This window comes from Chiloscyllium punctatum, chromosome 26 (assembly GCF_047496795.1).
Source record: "Chiloscyllium punctatum isolate Juve2018m chromosome 26, sChiPun1.3, whole genome shotgun sequence".
NCBI classification, from domain to species: Eukaryota; Metazoa; Chordata; class Chondrichthyes; order Orectolobiformes; family Hemiscylliidae; genus Chiloscyllium; species Chiloscyllium punctatum.
In genome coordinates, this window is record NC_092764.1 from 55,858,784 (window position 1) to 55,875,098 (window position 16,315).

At 39.1% G+C, this 16,315-nt stretch overlaps 1 protein-coding gene across 2 annotated transcripts in view; it reads right to left on the reverse strand.

Annotated features, from left to right (window-relative positions):
* ranbp10 (RAN binding protein 10) overlaps window positions 1-16,315 on the reverse strand; it is a 148,610-nt gene that overhangs the window by 60,553 nt on the left and 71,742 nt on the right. For both annotated transcript variants that reach the window (XM_072547451.1, XM_072547450.1), the window contains exon 4: window positions 6,230-6,397. In XM_072547451.1, coding sequence (XP_072403552.1) covers window positions 6,230-6,397 — 168 coding nt within the window. The remainder of the gene's footprint in view (window positions 1-6,229; window positions 6,398-16,315) is intronic.

Sequence of the window (16,315 nt, forward strand, 5' to 3'; positions counted from 1 at the left end):
GCCGCCTACTTGCGGAACGTTTCAGGGAACACCTCTGGGACACCCGCACCAACCAACCCAACCGTCCCGTGGCTGAATACTTTAACTCCCCCTCCCATTTCGCCAAGGACATGCAGGTCCTTGGCCTCCTCCATCGCCAGACCCTGACCACATGACGCCTGGAGGAAGAGAGCCTCATCTTCTGCCTAGGAACCTTCCAACCACACGGGATGAATGTATATTTCTCTAGCTTCCTCATTTCTCCTCCTCCCACCTTATCTCAGTCCCAACCCCCGGATTCAGCACCGTCCTCTTGACCTGCAATCTTCTTCCCGACCTCTCCGACCCCACCCTCTCTCTGGCCTATCACCCTAACCTTCATCCACTTATCGTATTCCCAGCACCCCTCCCCCCCTATCTTTTATCTCAACCCTCCTGGCACACCAGCCTCATTCCTGAAGGGCTTATGCCTGAAACGTCGATTCTCCTGCTCCTTGGATGCTGCCTGGCCTGTGTTTTTCCAGCACCACCATTTTCCAACTTCTTAACAGTCTTAACAGGGTAAATTCGGAGAGGATGTTTCTCGTTACAGGACAGTGTAGGAACACACGGCATGGTCTTAGAATTAAAGGGTGCCAATTTAAAACTGAGATGAGGAGAAATTTCCCGAGGGTAATATGTCTTTGGAAGTCCTTGCCACAGAACTGAGTGCAGGGTCCTTATGTGTATTTAAGGCTGACATAGATAGGTTTTTGATCAGCAGAGGAAATCAAGGGTTAAAGGGAAACAGCAGGAAAGCGGGTGTGAGGGATACTGGAACAGTCATCACTCTACAGAACACAGAGGCTCAAGGGGCTAGACAGCCTACTCCTGCTCCTATTACTCAAGGCCTTAAGGTCTAACCAAGAACACTGATTAAACGTAAAGTTATAAAGACCTACAAAATATTCTATAGTATTCAAACAGAATTTTCTATGAATACATTTCTGGAAAAGAGTAGCAGGTATATTTCCTGTACAGATATTGGATACTGAAAATAACAATCTTTCCAGGTGATGATGTAAGAGCACTCAAGTGGTTTTCTTCATCTTTAAAAGGCCTTCAGCCAAACCTTCCAGCTTGTTGCAGACCAAGCATATGACCAAAGATACACATCAAGATGCTGTTCATTCAATTGACATTTGAATCTAAGTGGGAAATGCCTTAACTTTCAATTTGATGGGAAATTTCCTTGCTCTCCAGGGTTCTCAGTGAATGACTCCAGCTCAGAGTCAGGAGACTGCAAACAATTCCTTGGGACTTATCTGGATAGTTAGCGAGCAAATATAAGAAAACCTAGTCAAACATCTGGCTAAATCCACAATTGACACCTGTAATCAACACCATCACCTCCCTGACTAACCTGAACAATCTCATACCTTGGCCACCTAACTCTACCCCCAACCTGCCTAGCCTCTCCACCAATGCTCTTTCAAATCAAGCCACACACCTCATGGCCCTACCCACAGCCATCTAGCCCCCCATTACCTCTCTACACCTCTTGCTCAACTACCGACCAATTTACCAACATTCAAACCGGACCATTACACTTACTATACAGGAGCTACTAGCATAAAAAACTGGGCACATCCAGTCTTTCCCAACTCGACTTGCTCAGAAAGTATCCAAGACATGCTTTATTATGTTACTCTGAAAGCCAGACTTAGAAAATGGTTTTGAAACTTGGAGCATTATCTAGTTGATCACTTGCTTGGAAATTCTGGGCCTTTGTATTACTGGTTCAAGCATTTGCTAAAACCCAAACACATACTCAAATATTCAATTCCAATCACTAAATGGAGCTGTGCAAAAGCTAAATAGACGTAGTGTGGTGTTCAGTAGTTCTTGGATTCAGTACAGTATGTTCAGTAACTAGAATAGGGTACAATGATAATAGAACATATTTCAACAAAAATACATCACTCATGCCAACCAATTTCAACAAAAAAAGTCCAACTTTTATTTGAAAAAATCATATGTTCTGCTTAATCATAAAAATGATAGAGTAAAACACAGGATCGCCCCTTCCAGTCTTAAATCACCATAGCAAAAGCAATCTTCCACGAACAATTCAGTGGTCCCTAATCTTTGACAAACTGGATCAACTCACTTATCCAGAAGGACTGTTTGGCCTAGTTATGCTTATTTTTTAAAATCTTCAACAGAAGTAACTCACCCATTTAGGAGAGGTGACAGTCTCGTTGTATTGTTCTGGGGATCTGGATTCGAATCCCATCATAGCAGATGGTGGATTTGAATTCAATAAAAATAATCTGGAATCAAGTCTAATGATAACAATGAATCCACTGTTAATTGTCAGGAAAAACCCCATATGATTCACTAATGTCCTTTAGGGAAGGAATCTGTCATCCTTACCAGGTCTGGCCTATATGCAACTCTAGACCCATAACAATATGATTACCTCTTAAATGCAGTCTGGGCATTTAGTAATGGACAATAAATGCTGGCCTAGCCACAATGCCCTCATCCCATGAATGAATTTTTAAAATATACTGACCTTAACATACAGTGAGTTTTGTGGCAACCTTATTTTACATAACTCCATTTGAATCGTAGTATTATATCCTTCACATATTCTTGATAAGGCAGTTATAATAGTTAAGTGATTTTAAATTATATATTAGAAGATTAAACTTCACCAAAACATCACAAGTTCTTGATCCAAACTAGTTTTAAAAAATCATAGTCCATACAATTTGAAACTGACTATTCCAGACAGCCAACACAAGATTGGACGACTCTTTCAGCACCAAATATTTATTTTGATATGTATTTAGTTTCTTCAAGAAATGACTTATGGCCATTCAATCCCTATTGAATCATCCTATTGTAAAATGATGTATACCACTGTCATTGGCATCAATAGCCAGTTTGAATTGTTTTGCATAATTCAATACTGCTAAAACAACTGCAGTTGTCAGTACAACTTTGATACAATCATACAGCCCATGTTGTCAAACGCACTTAGACATTCTTGTGTCCATTCAAATTTTCTGTTTTTCTGCTAAAAAAAATGTCAGGGATCACCATAATGTTGAAGTTTAGAACAAACTGCTGATAAAATCCACTCAATGCAATATTTTGAGTTTCATCCCAGGCATGGGAAAATTCAAAACAGCTTTTCCCTTTCAAATACTTTCACTTCAAAGTGCAATTTAGCGTTGTCCCATAGTATGGCTCAAATATGTCACTTCTGCTTTGGAAATACTTACTTTTAGCAAAATTTATAATCGATCAAACAGTTTAACCAAGTGGTGTACGTATTATTTCCAAGTTTGGCTGAATATAACCAAATCATTGATGTAAACCATGCAGTTACATAGCCCTTCAATGGTTTTGTTGGTTAATCATTAGAGCTTTGCTGGTATGCTTTTATTCCAAATGGAAGAGACTTTGCATTAATAAAGTCCACTCAATGTTTGAAAAGCTGGTACTCCTCATGTTGTCAGGCAATGGAACACATGATATTCTTTTCGCTATTGAATTTTGGTGAAGAATTTGTGCTTGTGCAAGTCTTTCAATGCTGTCTTCCAATCTTGGAATAGAATAGGGATTGCTTTGTTACTGTGTTGACTTTGTGACTATCAATTCAGAATCTTTACTACCCATCCAGTTTCATCAATATCAAAAAGGAGGTGAGCTCAAGCTACTATGACTCAGTTCAATGTCACTGTCCATTAAAAACTTTAACTCTTTCCTCACTGGAGTTTATTTTGCTGGAATGAGTCTGCAAGGGTGTTGTTTTACATGCAATTCATCATGGTCAGCCAAATATTCACCCCAATCAATTCGAGTATGCAATAATTTTAAGTCACTTCAATAACTTTCTGAATGACTAATTATCATGCTACCAGACCTTTTAAACACCTCTATTATGATTTCTGGAGGATCAACATTTGAACATTCAATTGATGATGCAGTCTCCAAACAGAATAAAAATTCTCAGTTCAATCTCCATTTCCTATTTTATCACAATTACACTTCACTCCTGACTATCACCCTTGCTATAATATTGTCAATATATTACTATCATCATGTCAATTGTCAGATTTAAACATTTAATTTTTTGTTATTTTTGAGGATCTGGGTTTCTGCTTTGAGTTAGTTACTAGTGGGTTTTCAGAATGTCTGAAGTTAATTATTCAGTTGTAAGTACTTCTGAAGTCATGGGTGATTTATGTTTAAAAGTTTTTAAGGTCTGGCTATGGAGGTAATGGATTTTGTGTACTCCCTTCCATGGATTTCCTTTTTAACATGTGGTAAACCATCTTTACTATCTTCAATAAGATTTCCTTTTATCTGATTTATATCCCTCAGATTGAAACTGATGTCAGAAGCCAAATTTTAACTTATGAACAAGCTCATAATCACCTGCCATTTTCACTGCTAATCTTGCAGTTTTAACTCTCTGCTCTTCCACATGAGTTCTCACTACTTAAAGTGAATTGTTGAAATCCTCCAAAGTAATCATCTCTCAAAGAGCATCATATGTTTGATCTACTTTCAATGCCCTTCTCCATGTATCAAAATTACTTTGTTTGATCCTTTCAAACTCAATTACACCTGACCAAGTTCCTTCCTTAGATTCTTAAAACACTGTCTGTAGGCTTCTGGAATTAAGATGGCTTTTTTGCACCTCATCATATTTCCCAGATACCTCTTCTGATAGTGACGCAAATACTTCATTAGCTCTATCTACCAACATTGTTTGAATCAACAATATCCACATGGTCACCATTCATTTCATTTGTTTAGTTACTTTCTCAAATGAAATAACAATCTTCTCGTCAAACCTTGGCAACTCTTGGATACATTTATACAGATCCCACCAGGCCTTTGGCTACAATGGGATTGCTCTCCATCACTGTCCTCATCACAACTCCTATATTTCAACTCTACCTCCACCAATGTAAGTCAGCTTTCAGTTTCCAGTCCCAACCAAGCTCGGGGTATTCTCTCCTTCAGCTTTCAACTGTAATTCAACTGCTTCATTTCCTTTTCATGTTCAAGTGGCTTCATTTGCAATTGAATTTTAGCCATTTCCATAGATTCTGATGGCATTTCCAGCAATTGCAAATGTCAAGCTATTGCTGCAATTAACTCCCCTTTTCGCACCGACAAAAGCAACCCCAACTCCAGCTTGTCTGCCAATTCCAAAGGTTTTGCCCAGCTCCCTTTCTGTAAAACTCCAAGTGACTCCTTCCACCCCCAGGAAACACTTAGTGACTGAAAGAATCATTACTACCCAAAACACACCCTATTTAAAAACTTAGCAAATGCAATAGCCAATTTTTTTTTTAAAACCCAACATTCACTGCCTACAGATTACAGATCTGGAATTACAGAATTTGATCCTTACAACAGCCCCCAATTTGTTATGGACCAATCCAAATCCCCTCAAAATATATTAAGATGATAGCCTAGACCCTAACATTTTCTTATTTTAAAAGGTAAAGATAAGGCGTTGCATTCCAGATGCAATTCAATTGGTCAAATACTTGATTTTAAGCAAGACACATTTTATTTTACACAACTGTTGAAATACAAACAAAATAAACTGACTTAACTGTAACTCTATCGAAGTGCTTAACAGAACAATATGCATATTAACTAATACTAATTAACTTCCAATATATTAACATCCCATAAACATAACTTTGGTAAAGGCAAATTCAGTAAAATAGGTTGTCGCACATGCAATTCAAGCAGCAGGAACAGAACCGCAGCTTTTAGCTGTAACCAAGAGGGATCAGCGCTTGCACATTCAGCTTCAAGACCCCAGCAACTGCTGAAAGCTAAAACTAAAACTTCCGATTCTGTGGGAGTTTGGCCCCACCTACTTAGCTGCTTCTGTTGTTCAACTTTAAGAAAAACCCAAGGTCTCACAAGCGGTTTACTTTATTGGCTTTGAGCCGACCACGCAGAACCTCGGTTTTAACCTTTCTTCATCAAAAAAAAGGACATAAAACACCTCTTAAAGCTATAGTATCGCTACAATACTGGTGACTTTAACACAGGTTAAAAAGACACATTTACTGCAAAGGAGAATGAAACAAGACAATGCAATGTGATTTGCAAAATAAGTGATATTTAGTCTTCAGCTTGTTTGAAATGCAAATTATCCCTGAGTGAATGAGTCCCTTAATTATATTTCGTTCAAGGGGTTTGAAAATGGGAGGTGATGGCTTACCCAAACTGTGACCATTCTTCGTGTAAAAGCAGGTGTTATTTATAAGGTTAACACAGCAGCCAATGACATCTCCAGTGGTGAAAGTGGGACCATATGGCTGTCCTGTACCTGAAGAACAGAAGGAGTGTCCATCGTCTCCATGATAGCCATATGAATGTTTGTCCCACCCTGAAAAACAGGATCAAGAGAAAATAGAGTTTAAGTTTGTTTCCATTCAAGCAATGTAATCTGGAAAAGATATTGCTGCTTCTTGCAATTGGCACATAATTCACAGAAGAAAGCAGAAGTTAACATGGCTGTCCACTTTTCAAGCACAAGATCAGCAAAGACCACAGAATATTGCAAGGTAATCTGCCATCCCTGAAACATGCCTGAATTGCAGCAGATGACATAGTTGTTCAGATAACATTTCAGTTGTCCACAGCATTCATTTGAGAAAGTAATCAGAACTTTTCAAATGGACATAGTGGGACCTTAAGCACCTGTAAGTTCCAAATGCAAAATGTAGGTTAACCCAAACTAACCCAACAAACAATCCTCAAAGACATGGTTCAAAATAGCAGTTCCAGAAATGCAATTCTTGTTTTATTTTTGGGGCGGGGGAATTGGGTGGTGGTGAGGGGGCTACTGTGTGTGCACCAATGATAATCTTCCAGTTGTAATATGAAAGAAGTTCAATCATTTCCATGAGTAGCGAGCTGCAGCAAAAGTACCAAATATGTATCTGCAGTTCTGCATTAATATTTCAGGAAGAATCAAAGCTGAGGCTAAATTCATCTAAGGGCTCAGTCCAGTGTACCGAAATTATGCCAGTTGGTTAGATTTCTCAGCAAAATGCCTAGATGTAATAACCATGAGATTTCGAGGAAATGCAAGCGAATAAATGAAGCCTCATGAGTGTTAGATTGAGCTAAGGATCATCTGCAAATTAAATATTTTGCAAAGGATGTATTTTAATGTCTTTAGGTTAGAAATAAAAATGGAATTAGCAAATGAGTTTTCTGTGCATATTAAAGAAAGTATGCTACATTTCTGTATGAAAGCCATTTTAACAGTGCCAGGGCAGCAATAAGGCAATGAAACAGAAATAGTAGTCAGTTGTTTCATTGCATTGAAGCCACTTTTATTGACCTGCAGGTGAGTCTGACCTCTTGTGGGAAAAAAGTGTTACCTCAAAAGATCTAGAATCATAGAATCATAGAATCCCGACAGTGTGGAAGCAGGTCATTCTGCCCGCTGATCATCCTAGACCATCTCACCCAAACCATCTCCCTACCCTAATCCTATATAACCCTGCATTTCCTATGGCTAACCCACCTAATCTACACATCTTTAGAGTGTAGGAGAAAACCAGAGCACCCAGAGGAAACCCAAGCAGGCACAGGAAGGACATACAAACTCCACACAGACAGTCACCTGAGGGTGGATTTGAACCCAGGTCCCTGGCACTTTGAGGCAGCAGTGATAACCACTAAGCTACTGTGCTGCCCAGATATTCATGAAACTGGAATAGTATAAAGAAATTTTTAGCTACAGATTTCATGAAGGGCTAGGCAGTCTTACAGATTGCAAACCAACAATTAATATTAAATCAATTCATAGAACTTAGAACATTACAGTGCAGTACAGGCCCTTTGGCCCTCAATGTTGCACTGACCTGTGAAACCAATCTGAAGCCAGTTCGTTCTCGCCCATATGCCTATTCAATGACCATTTAAGTGCCCTAAAGTCGGCGAGTCTACAACTGTTGCAGGCAGTGCATTCCACGCCCCTACTACTCTGAGTAAAGAAACTACCTCTAGCATCTGTCCTATATCTATCAACCTTCAATTTGAAGCTATGCTCCATTGTGCTAGCCATTAACGGCCTCGGAAAAAAGGTCTCTTGACTACCCGATCTAACCATCTGATTATCTTATGTCTCAAATAAGTCACCTCTCAATCATCTTCTCTCCAACGAAAACAGCCTCGAGTCCCTCAACCTTTCCTCCTTACCAGGCAACATCCTAGTAAATTTCCTCTGAACCCTTTCCAAAGCTTCCACATCCTTCCCATAATGCGGTGACCAGAACCGCACGCAATACTCAAAGTGCGGCCACACCAGAGTTTTGTATAGCTGCAGCATGACCTCATGGTTCCGAAACACGATCCCTCTACTAATAAAAGCTAACACACTGTTTGCTTTCTTAACATCCCAATCTACCTGAATGGCAACTTTCAAGGATCTATGTACATGGACACAGAGACCTCTCTGCACACCATCACCCTCTTTCTTATTTTAGCTAACCACTTCTGATCCAAACCGCTAAATCACCCTCAACCCCATGCCTTCTAAGTATTTCGTGCAGTAACCTACCATGGGGAATCTTATCAAATGCCTTACTGAAATCCACATCAACTGCTTTACCCTCATTCACCTGTTTGGTCACCTTCTCAAAGAACTCAATAAGGTTTGTGAGGCACGACCTACCCTTCACATAACAGTGTTGACTATCCCGAATTAAATGATTCCTTTTTAGATTATTATATATCCTATCTCTTAAAACCTTTTCCAACACTTTACTCACAATGGAAGGAAGGTTCACTGGTTTATAATTACCAGGATTGTCTCTACTCCCCTTCTTGAACAAGGGAACAGTATTTGTTATCCTCCAGTCTTCTGGTACTATTCCTATAGACAATGACAACATAAAGATCAAAGCCAAAGGCTCTGCAATCTCTTCCCTGGCTTCCCAGAGAATCCTAGGATAAATCCTCTCCAGCCCAGAGGATTTCTCTATTTTCATACTTTCTAGAATTTCTAACACCTCCTCCTTGTGAACCTCAATCCCATCTAACCTAGTAGCCTGCTTCTCAGTATTCTCCTCACCAACATAGTATTCGCACTGGAAAAAGACAAACGAAAAATAGCGCTTCCCCTATCTCTTCTGACTCCACGCACAATTTCCCACTACTGTCCTTTATTGGTCCTAATCTTACTCTAATCATTCTTTTATCCCTTATATACCTACACAAAGCTTTAGGGTTTTCCTTGATCCTATCCACCAATAACTTCTCATGTCCTATCCTCGCTCATCTTAGCTCTCTCTTTAGGTCTTTCCTGGCTACTTTCTAAATCTCAATCGCCCTAACTGGGCCTTCACACCTCATCCTAACATAAGCCTTCTTCTTCCTCTTGACAAAAGATTCAACTTCCTTGGTAAACCATGGCTCCTGCGCTCGACAGTTTCCTCCCTGTCTGACAAGTACAGACTTATCAAGGTCAAGGAATGAAGGGCTCTTGCCCGAAACTTCAATTCTCCTGCTCCTCGGATGCTGCCTGACCTGCTGTGCTTTTCCAGCACCACACTCTCGACATGCTTATCATGGACACACAGTAGTGGTTCCTTGAATAAGCTTGATAATTCTATTGTGCCCATCCCCCGCAGTTCTTTTCCCATCCTATGCATCCTAACTCCTGTCTAATCACATCATAATTGCCTTTCCCCCAGCTGTACCTCTTGCCCTCCAGTGTATACCTATCCCTTTCCATCGCTAAAGTAAACATTATTGAATTGTGGTCATTATCACCAAAGTGCTCACCTAGCTCCAAATCTAACACTTGGCCGGTTCATTACCCAGTACCAAATCTAATGTGGCCTCACTCTTGTTGGCCTGTCTACATATTGTGTCAGAAAACCCTCCTGCACACAATGGACAAAAACTGACCCATCGAAAGTACTTGAACTACAGTGTTCCTAGTCAATGTTTGGAAAGTTTAAATCCCCCATAACAACTCACCTGTCACTCTCCGCTCTATCGAGAATCAACTTTGCTATCCTTTCCTCTAAATTTCTGCAACTATTCGGAGGTCTCTAGGAAACTCCCAAAAGGGTGACCTCTCCTTTCCTGTTGACAAGTCCTCAAACATCCTTTCTGCAGCTATAATACTGGCCTTGACTAACAATGCCACGACCCCGCCTCTTTTCCCATCTTCTCTGCTCTTACTGAAGATTGTTACAGCTTTTTGCATATAAGCAGAAAGCACATCTCAAATGAGCTAAGGCAGCTTTGTTTGGGAGTTTTCATATCAATTCCAGGTCTTGAGGAAAATTCACCCAGATTCTAAACCTGGCATAACCAAATGAAAAAATGGTGCAGCTTCCTTCAAAAGCAAACACATGGAGGCAGAGAACTAACAGAAACTGAGGAGACTTTAAGCCAGCACTTATCCAAAGCTGAATCATCAGCAGTATCCTGTACCATTTGCAACAGAAACTTCCAGCACAGATTAGACTTAACTGTGTCCTATGTATCCCTCCCAAACACCCCAGAGAATGAACATATTTGTCCTTCAAAGTGAAGGAAACTAAGATTTCATGAACAAGATAGTGTGATGCAAGACATTTTGCTAGTCAATACCACAAACTTTTTACACTCAAATATGCTATTACCAAACTAAGTCATGAGTGAGAGAGATCAAAATACTACAGTCATTTAGAAATCTGAACAGCAAACTGTTGTCCTAAAATCCATTCATGTCACAGAGTAAGTCACTCAGCATAAATAGTTGAACTGTACAGTATTTGGTGATCAGTTCATTCCATTATCAGTGAGGGAGCCAGACACCATCATGCCAAGTTAAAAAAAACATAGCTTGAAATGTTAAATTTCAGGTCAGTTTTTAACATTTGAAAAATAAATAAAAAACACACCTAGATTCAAAAGCAGAAAGAAAGCCCAAGAAAGAAAAGAATCACACTACCTACATAAAATCAAGCCAAGAATACTCCCCATCATTGGAACAAGAACAATCAAATCACATCACATTATCAATAATAAAAACTTTTATCTGCACTGATCGTGCAGGTTTATTTTGTAACTTGAGATTGTACAAAATTAAAATTATAAGCCAGCATTGTTCTGGTGTAACAGTTACATATGGGAGAAAGGAAGTACAGCAGAAAATAAGGACAGAAAAAGGATTAGATATTAGTTTTATTTGCATCTGTTATTGATATAGGCAAAATGATAATTGTATCTCTTTATCAGGCAAGTACAATCTCAGAATTGCACTGAACTCCATCTTACTAGATGGAGATCGAAAATAGGGACCAAAACAGAGAGACATATTTGCATAATGTCTCATCGCATAAACTACTCAGCAGGGTAGTTATGAATGCTGCATCAGCAAATATGCTCTCAAATTTTTACATGGAAACATCTCAATCTACAAACCACATAATTTATCTGTCCAACTTTGACAATAAGATTGTTGGAACAATGCTGATCATACCATCAAAAAAACACCTTTAAGTCACATAGTTGCAAGTCTATACATTATTATACCTTACAGCAAGGAGAAATAACTGCAACAATTAATTCACTTGTTGAACTGCAATTCATTCAAGTCTACAGAAAGTCTCACTGTCTTCATTATAGATTAGATTTCTGTATAACTGAGACACACAGTTACTGCAACTAAAAGTTGAAAGACAGATAACCACTGAAATGTATTTTTAAATAGCAAAAAGGCCACACAAGTTGTGAATTACTGGTGGACTAATAACTGTCACTCTCCTGTCATAGATCTGAAATACGGTACATTACTTGTTGTTGTTAGACTAAACTGAACATTTTAACATTGACACAGTGTACAAAGAGTCTAGTCACAAGGCGATGAAAGGTGTCCGATTACACAGTCCAATACAAACACACTTCACAGTTAGCTAAAAATATCTCCTGACCAAATTAGTACTTATTAGCCGCAGCAATACAGCTCTCTGTGGTGTGACACTAACAAAACCCCACTCATGCTTACACTCCATATGATCGTACTACATCTAAACAAATTCACTGCCCAAGGAGAATGATTCCAAATTAGATCTATATTTCCTCCATTAACAATATAGCATTAAAGCTGCTGAATGAGGATCTCTCATTACTAATCCTGCCAATGTTAATCTCCTTTAAACACAGAATCAGAAAAAAAAAATTCTGTATTCTTTCTCAAAAAGCAGCCAATTTTAAATCCCATTATTTGGTTCGAATGCTGGAATGTAGGCATCAATACGCCCTAAAAACAGGTGCATTCTAAAAACCGTATATCATGTCAAGCATGCAAATTTCCTTTTTCAAAAGGGTCATGTGCTGATTCATCCTCAACCTTAGTGTATGAATGTGAAATGTCCCCTTCTGGACCAGTTGATTTGAAACAAACTACAGGAATTGCCTAGTTCAGAACTCGTTTATCACATAGTATCTTCATCCTCAACAAATTTCTAATTTTTCGTGGCAGTATCACAAAAGATCTGTAAGTAGGTCTAAACAAATTTAAATGCATTTCTTTCACCCATTCATTTGCATTTATACTGAAGAATGCATAGACATTTGTGGTAGTTTCCAAAAAGACTTTTGGGGTGAGATTTAGTAATTTCTCCGCCTACAGATTTTATTTTCTTAATCCCATTGTTTGCGGGCCTCCTCTTCCTACAAAATATGAGAGAGAGAGAGAGAGAGAGAGAGAGAGAGAGAGCGCGGGGTGGGGGGAAGAAAGAGAGAGAGAGAGAGAGAGAGAGAGAGAGAGAGAGAGAGACAGACAGACAGACAGACACTTTAGTCATTGGCAGGCAGGACAAGCCAAAAACATTAACACAGGCCTTTGGAAAGCTACATCCACAAACTCTGTTGCGCTGTAAAGACCAATGAGTCTCATTATAAGAGATTCAATTGCAAAAGGTTTTAACTTTTGTCTCTGCACACTAACAGTACTTGAAAGCGCACAGCTGTAAGAAACTATAAGAAATTCTGTCACTGAAGTGAACATTGTGCTGCATTGAAAGAACTTATGTCAGTACAATATTGATGTCAGTTGAAAGTCTTAGTGAAATGAAACCCTGAAGAAATCAAACTCACCATACCTGAAGTATGAAGATACAACTCAAAAAGTATATAAACAGCACATGGAGCTCCATGCATGTAGTGCCATAAATCAATGATCTGATAGGGGTAAACTCAATGTATGTGGTTTCAGATGCAAGAGATTACAGCAAAATATTCACAAACTATACACAAAAGTGGGCCAGAGAACAAGTGGGAGATTAGGGAGAGAGGGCCCCTTGGGGTGAAAGAAAGAGGGTACAAGGAATAGACAACATTGCTCATATTTCCAGCTTATTTTATTTATATCTTATGATTTCCCAAATATTACTTTAAGGAAATAGGTATTTGTTTTTCTTTCTCTCTTCCTGAACCTAGTTTTCAAGTGCAGAATGTACTGCTGGAAAAATCAAACAGAAAGAAATGAAAGGTTAAAATTCTTGCATAAAAAAGGAAGAAATCCAATAAATTGGATTGAGAGAGAGGGAGGGAGGTGTAGGGTAGAGGCAGAAAAAGCTGTTGTAGGGGACATCAAGTTTCTTTTCCCAATTTCTCTTAGGTTGTCCTTTAATGTGTAGAAGTATCTGTCAGTACACAAGCTTTCTTTAGTTTACAGCATTTTTCTTAAAGTTTTAAAATATGGAAAAAGTTGAGAGTCCTGGTGATCCAGATGAACCCGACATTCCAGACTTGAAGTTTGCTTTAATATCAACCACTAGAGAATGGCAGTGGGATGGTGAACACAGGAAAACTGTAAAAGTTGTTGTTCAATTCTTAGCCTCCTGCCCAGCACTGAGTTTCTTATTTTATTAATATCCTTTAATGGCGGTTTATAGCAAATTTATAAATTCCTGCTTCAAGAACAGTTTGGTTTTGAACTTAAATCTTTAGAGGTGAAGAAATCCCCGAAAAGCAAATCGTGGTACCTAAAGAATCAAAATGTAGCCCCCCAAAAAAATCGGAGTGTTTTGGAAAAGAAATAAATGTTCTGACTCCTGGTTCCTTTACGAACATGGGCCAAAAGGTCATGAGGTATCACTTCAGAGGGGGAAGCAAACAAAAGGAGTTTTTGTGCTTTCTGCAGCAGATTACAATTGATTTTAAAAAGCTCTCTTTTTAATCCTCAATCTCACTCAATAATGCTGAATATGAATAGAAGATAGAACAAAATTCAAAGTTTATATAGTTAAATGCAGCAAGGGACAACAGTAAAAATCTACTACTTTCTTCGCGGTACAAACCGCTGTCACGAAAGAGTTCCCTCAAGTTCTGAAACAGCTGGCACTAAAAGGGATATTGACAGAATGAAATCAGTTATGTTTTGCAACTTTTAATCCAATACTTCAATATCTTTAGATAGCAATGAAAGCCAGTCTTATCAGACCTAGCTTCAGAACTGAGAAATAAGAAAGAGATGATTACCTTAATGGGATTGTATTATAGAACCCCTAATAGTCAGCGTGAAATTGAGAAACAAATTTGTAAGGAGACCTCAGTTATCTGTAAGAATAATAGGGTGGTTATGGTAAGGGGCTTTTAACTCTCCAAATATAGACTGAGACAGCCATAGTGTTAAGGGTTTAGATGGAGAAGAATTTGTTAAGTGTGTACAAGAAAATTTTCTGATTCAGTATGTGGATATACCTACTAGAGAAGGTGCAAAACTTGACCTACTTTTGGGAAATAGGGCAATGAGGGAGCAATTTGGGGCTAGTGACCATAATTCTACTAGTTTGAAAATAGTGATGGAAAAGGATAGGCCAAAATCTAAAAGATGAAGTTCTAAATCGGAGGAAGGCTAATTTTGACGGTATTAGGCAAGAACTTTCAAAAGCTGATTTCAGGCAGATGTTCGCAGGTAAGCGGATGACTGGAAAATGAGAAGCCTTCAGAAATGAGAAATCGAGAGTCCAGAGACAGTATATTCCTGTTAGGAAAGGAAAGGCTGGTAGGTATAGGGAATGCTGGATGACTAAAGAAATAGAGGGTTTGGTTAAGAAATAGAAGGAAGCATATGTCAGGTATAGACAGGATAAATCGAGTGAATCCTTAGAAGAGTATAAAGGAAGTAGGAGTATACTTAAGAGGGAAATCAGGAGGGCAAAAATAGGACATGAGATAGCTTTGGCAAATAGGTCTAAGGAGAATCCAAAAGGTTTTTACAAATTCATTAAGGACAAAAGGGTAACTAGGGAGAGAATAGGGTTCCTCAAAGATCAGCAAGGCGGCCTTTGTGTGGAGCCACAGAAAATGGGGGAGATACTAAACGAGTATTTTGCATCAGTGTTTACTAGGACAGGGAAGATATAGAATGTAGGGAAATTGATGATGATATCTTGAAAAATGTCCATAATACAGAGGAGGAAGTGCCGGATGTCTTGAAACGCATGAAAGTGAGAAATCCCCAGGACCTGATCAGCTGTACCCAGAACTTTGTGGAATACCAGGGAAGTGATTGCTGGGCCTCTTGTTGAAATATTTGTGTCATCATAGTCAGAGGTGAGGTGCCAGAAGACTGGAGGTTGGCTAAAATGGCACCACTGTTTAAGAAAGGTGGCAAGGACAAGTTAGGGAACTATAGACCAGTGAGCCTGACGTCGGTGGTGGACAAGTTGTTGGAGGAAATCCTGAAGGACAGGATGTACATGTATTTGGAAAGGCAAGGACTGATTTGGGATAGTCAGCATGGCTTTGTGTGGGAAATCCTATCTCACAAACTTGATTGTGTTTTTTGAAGTAGTAAAAAGAGGATTGTTGGGGGCAGAGCAGTAGATGGGATCGATATGGACTTCAGTAAAGTGTTTGACAAGGTTCCCCATTGGAGATTGGTTAGCAAGGTTAGATCTCATGGAATACAGGGAGAACTAGCCATTTGGATACAGAACTGGCTCAAAGGTAGAAGATTGGTGATGGATGGTGTATGGTTTCCAGTTGAGGCTGGAGGCCTGTGACCAGTGGAGTGCCATAAAGATTGGTGTTGGGACCACTATTTTTCATCATTTATATAAATGATTTGGATGTGAGCGTAAGAGGTATAGTAACTAAATTTGCAGATGACACCAAAATTGGAGGTGTAGTGGATAGCAAAGAAGATTACCTCAGATTACAACAGGATCTGGATCAGAGGAGCCAAATGGGCAAAGGAGTGGCAGATGGAGTTTATTTGCGATTAAATGCGAGATGCTGCATTTTGGGAAAGCAAATGTTAGCAGGACATATACACTTAATG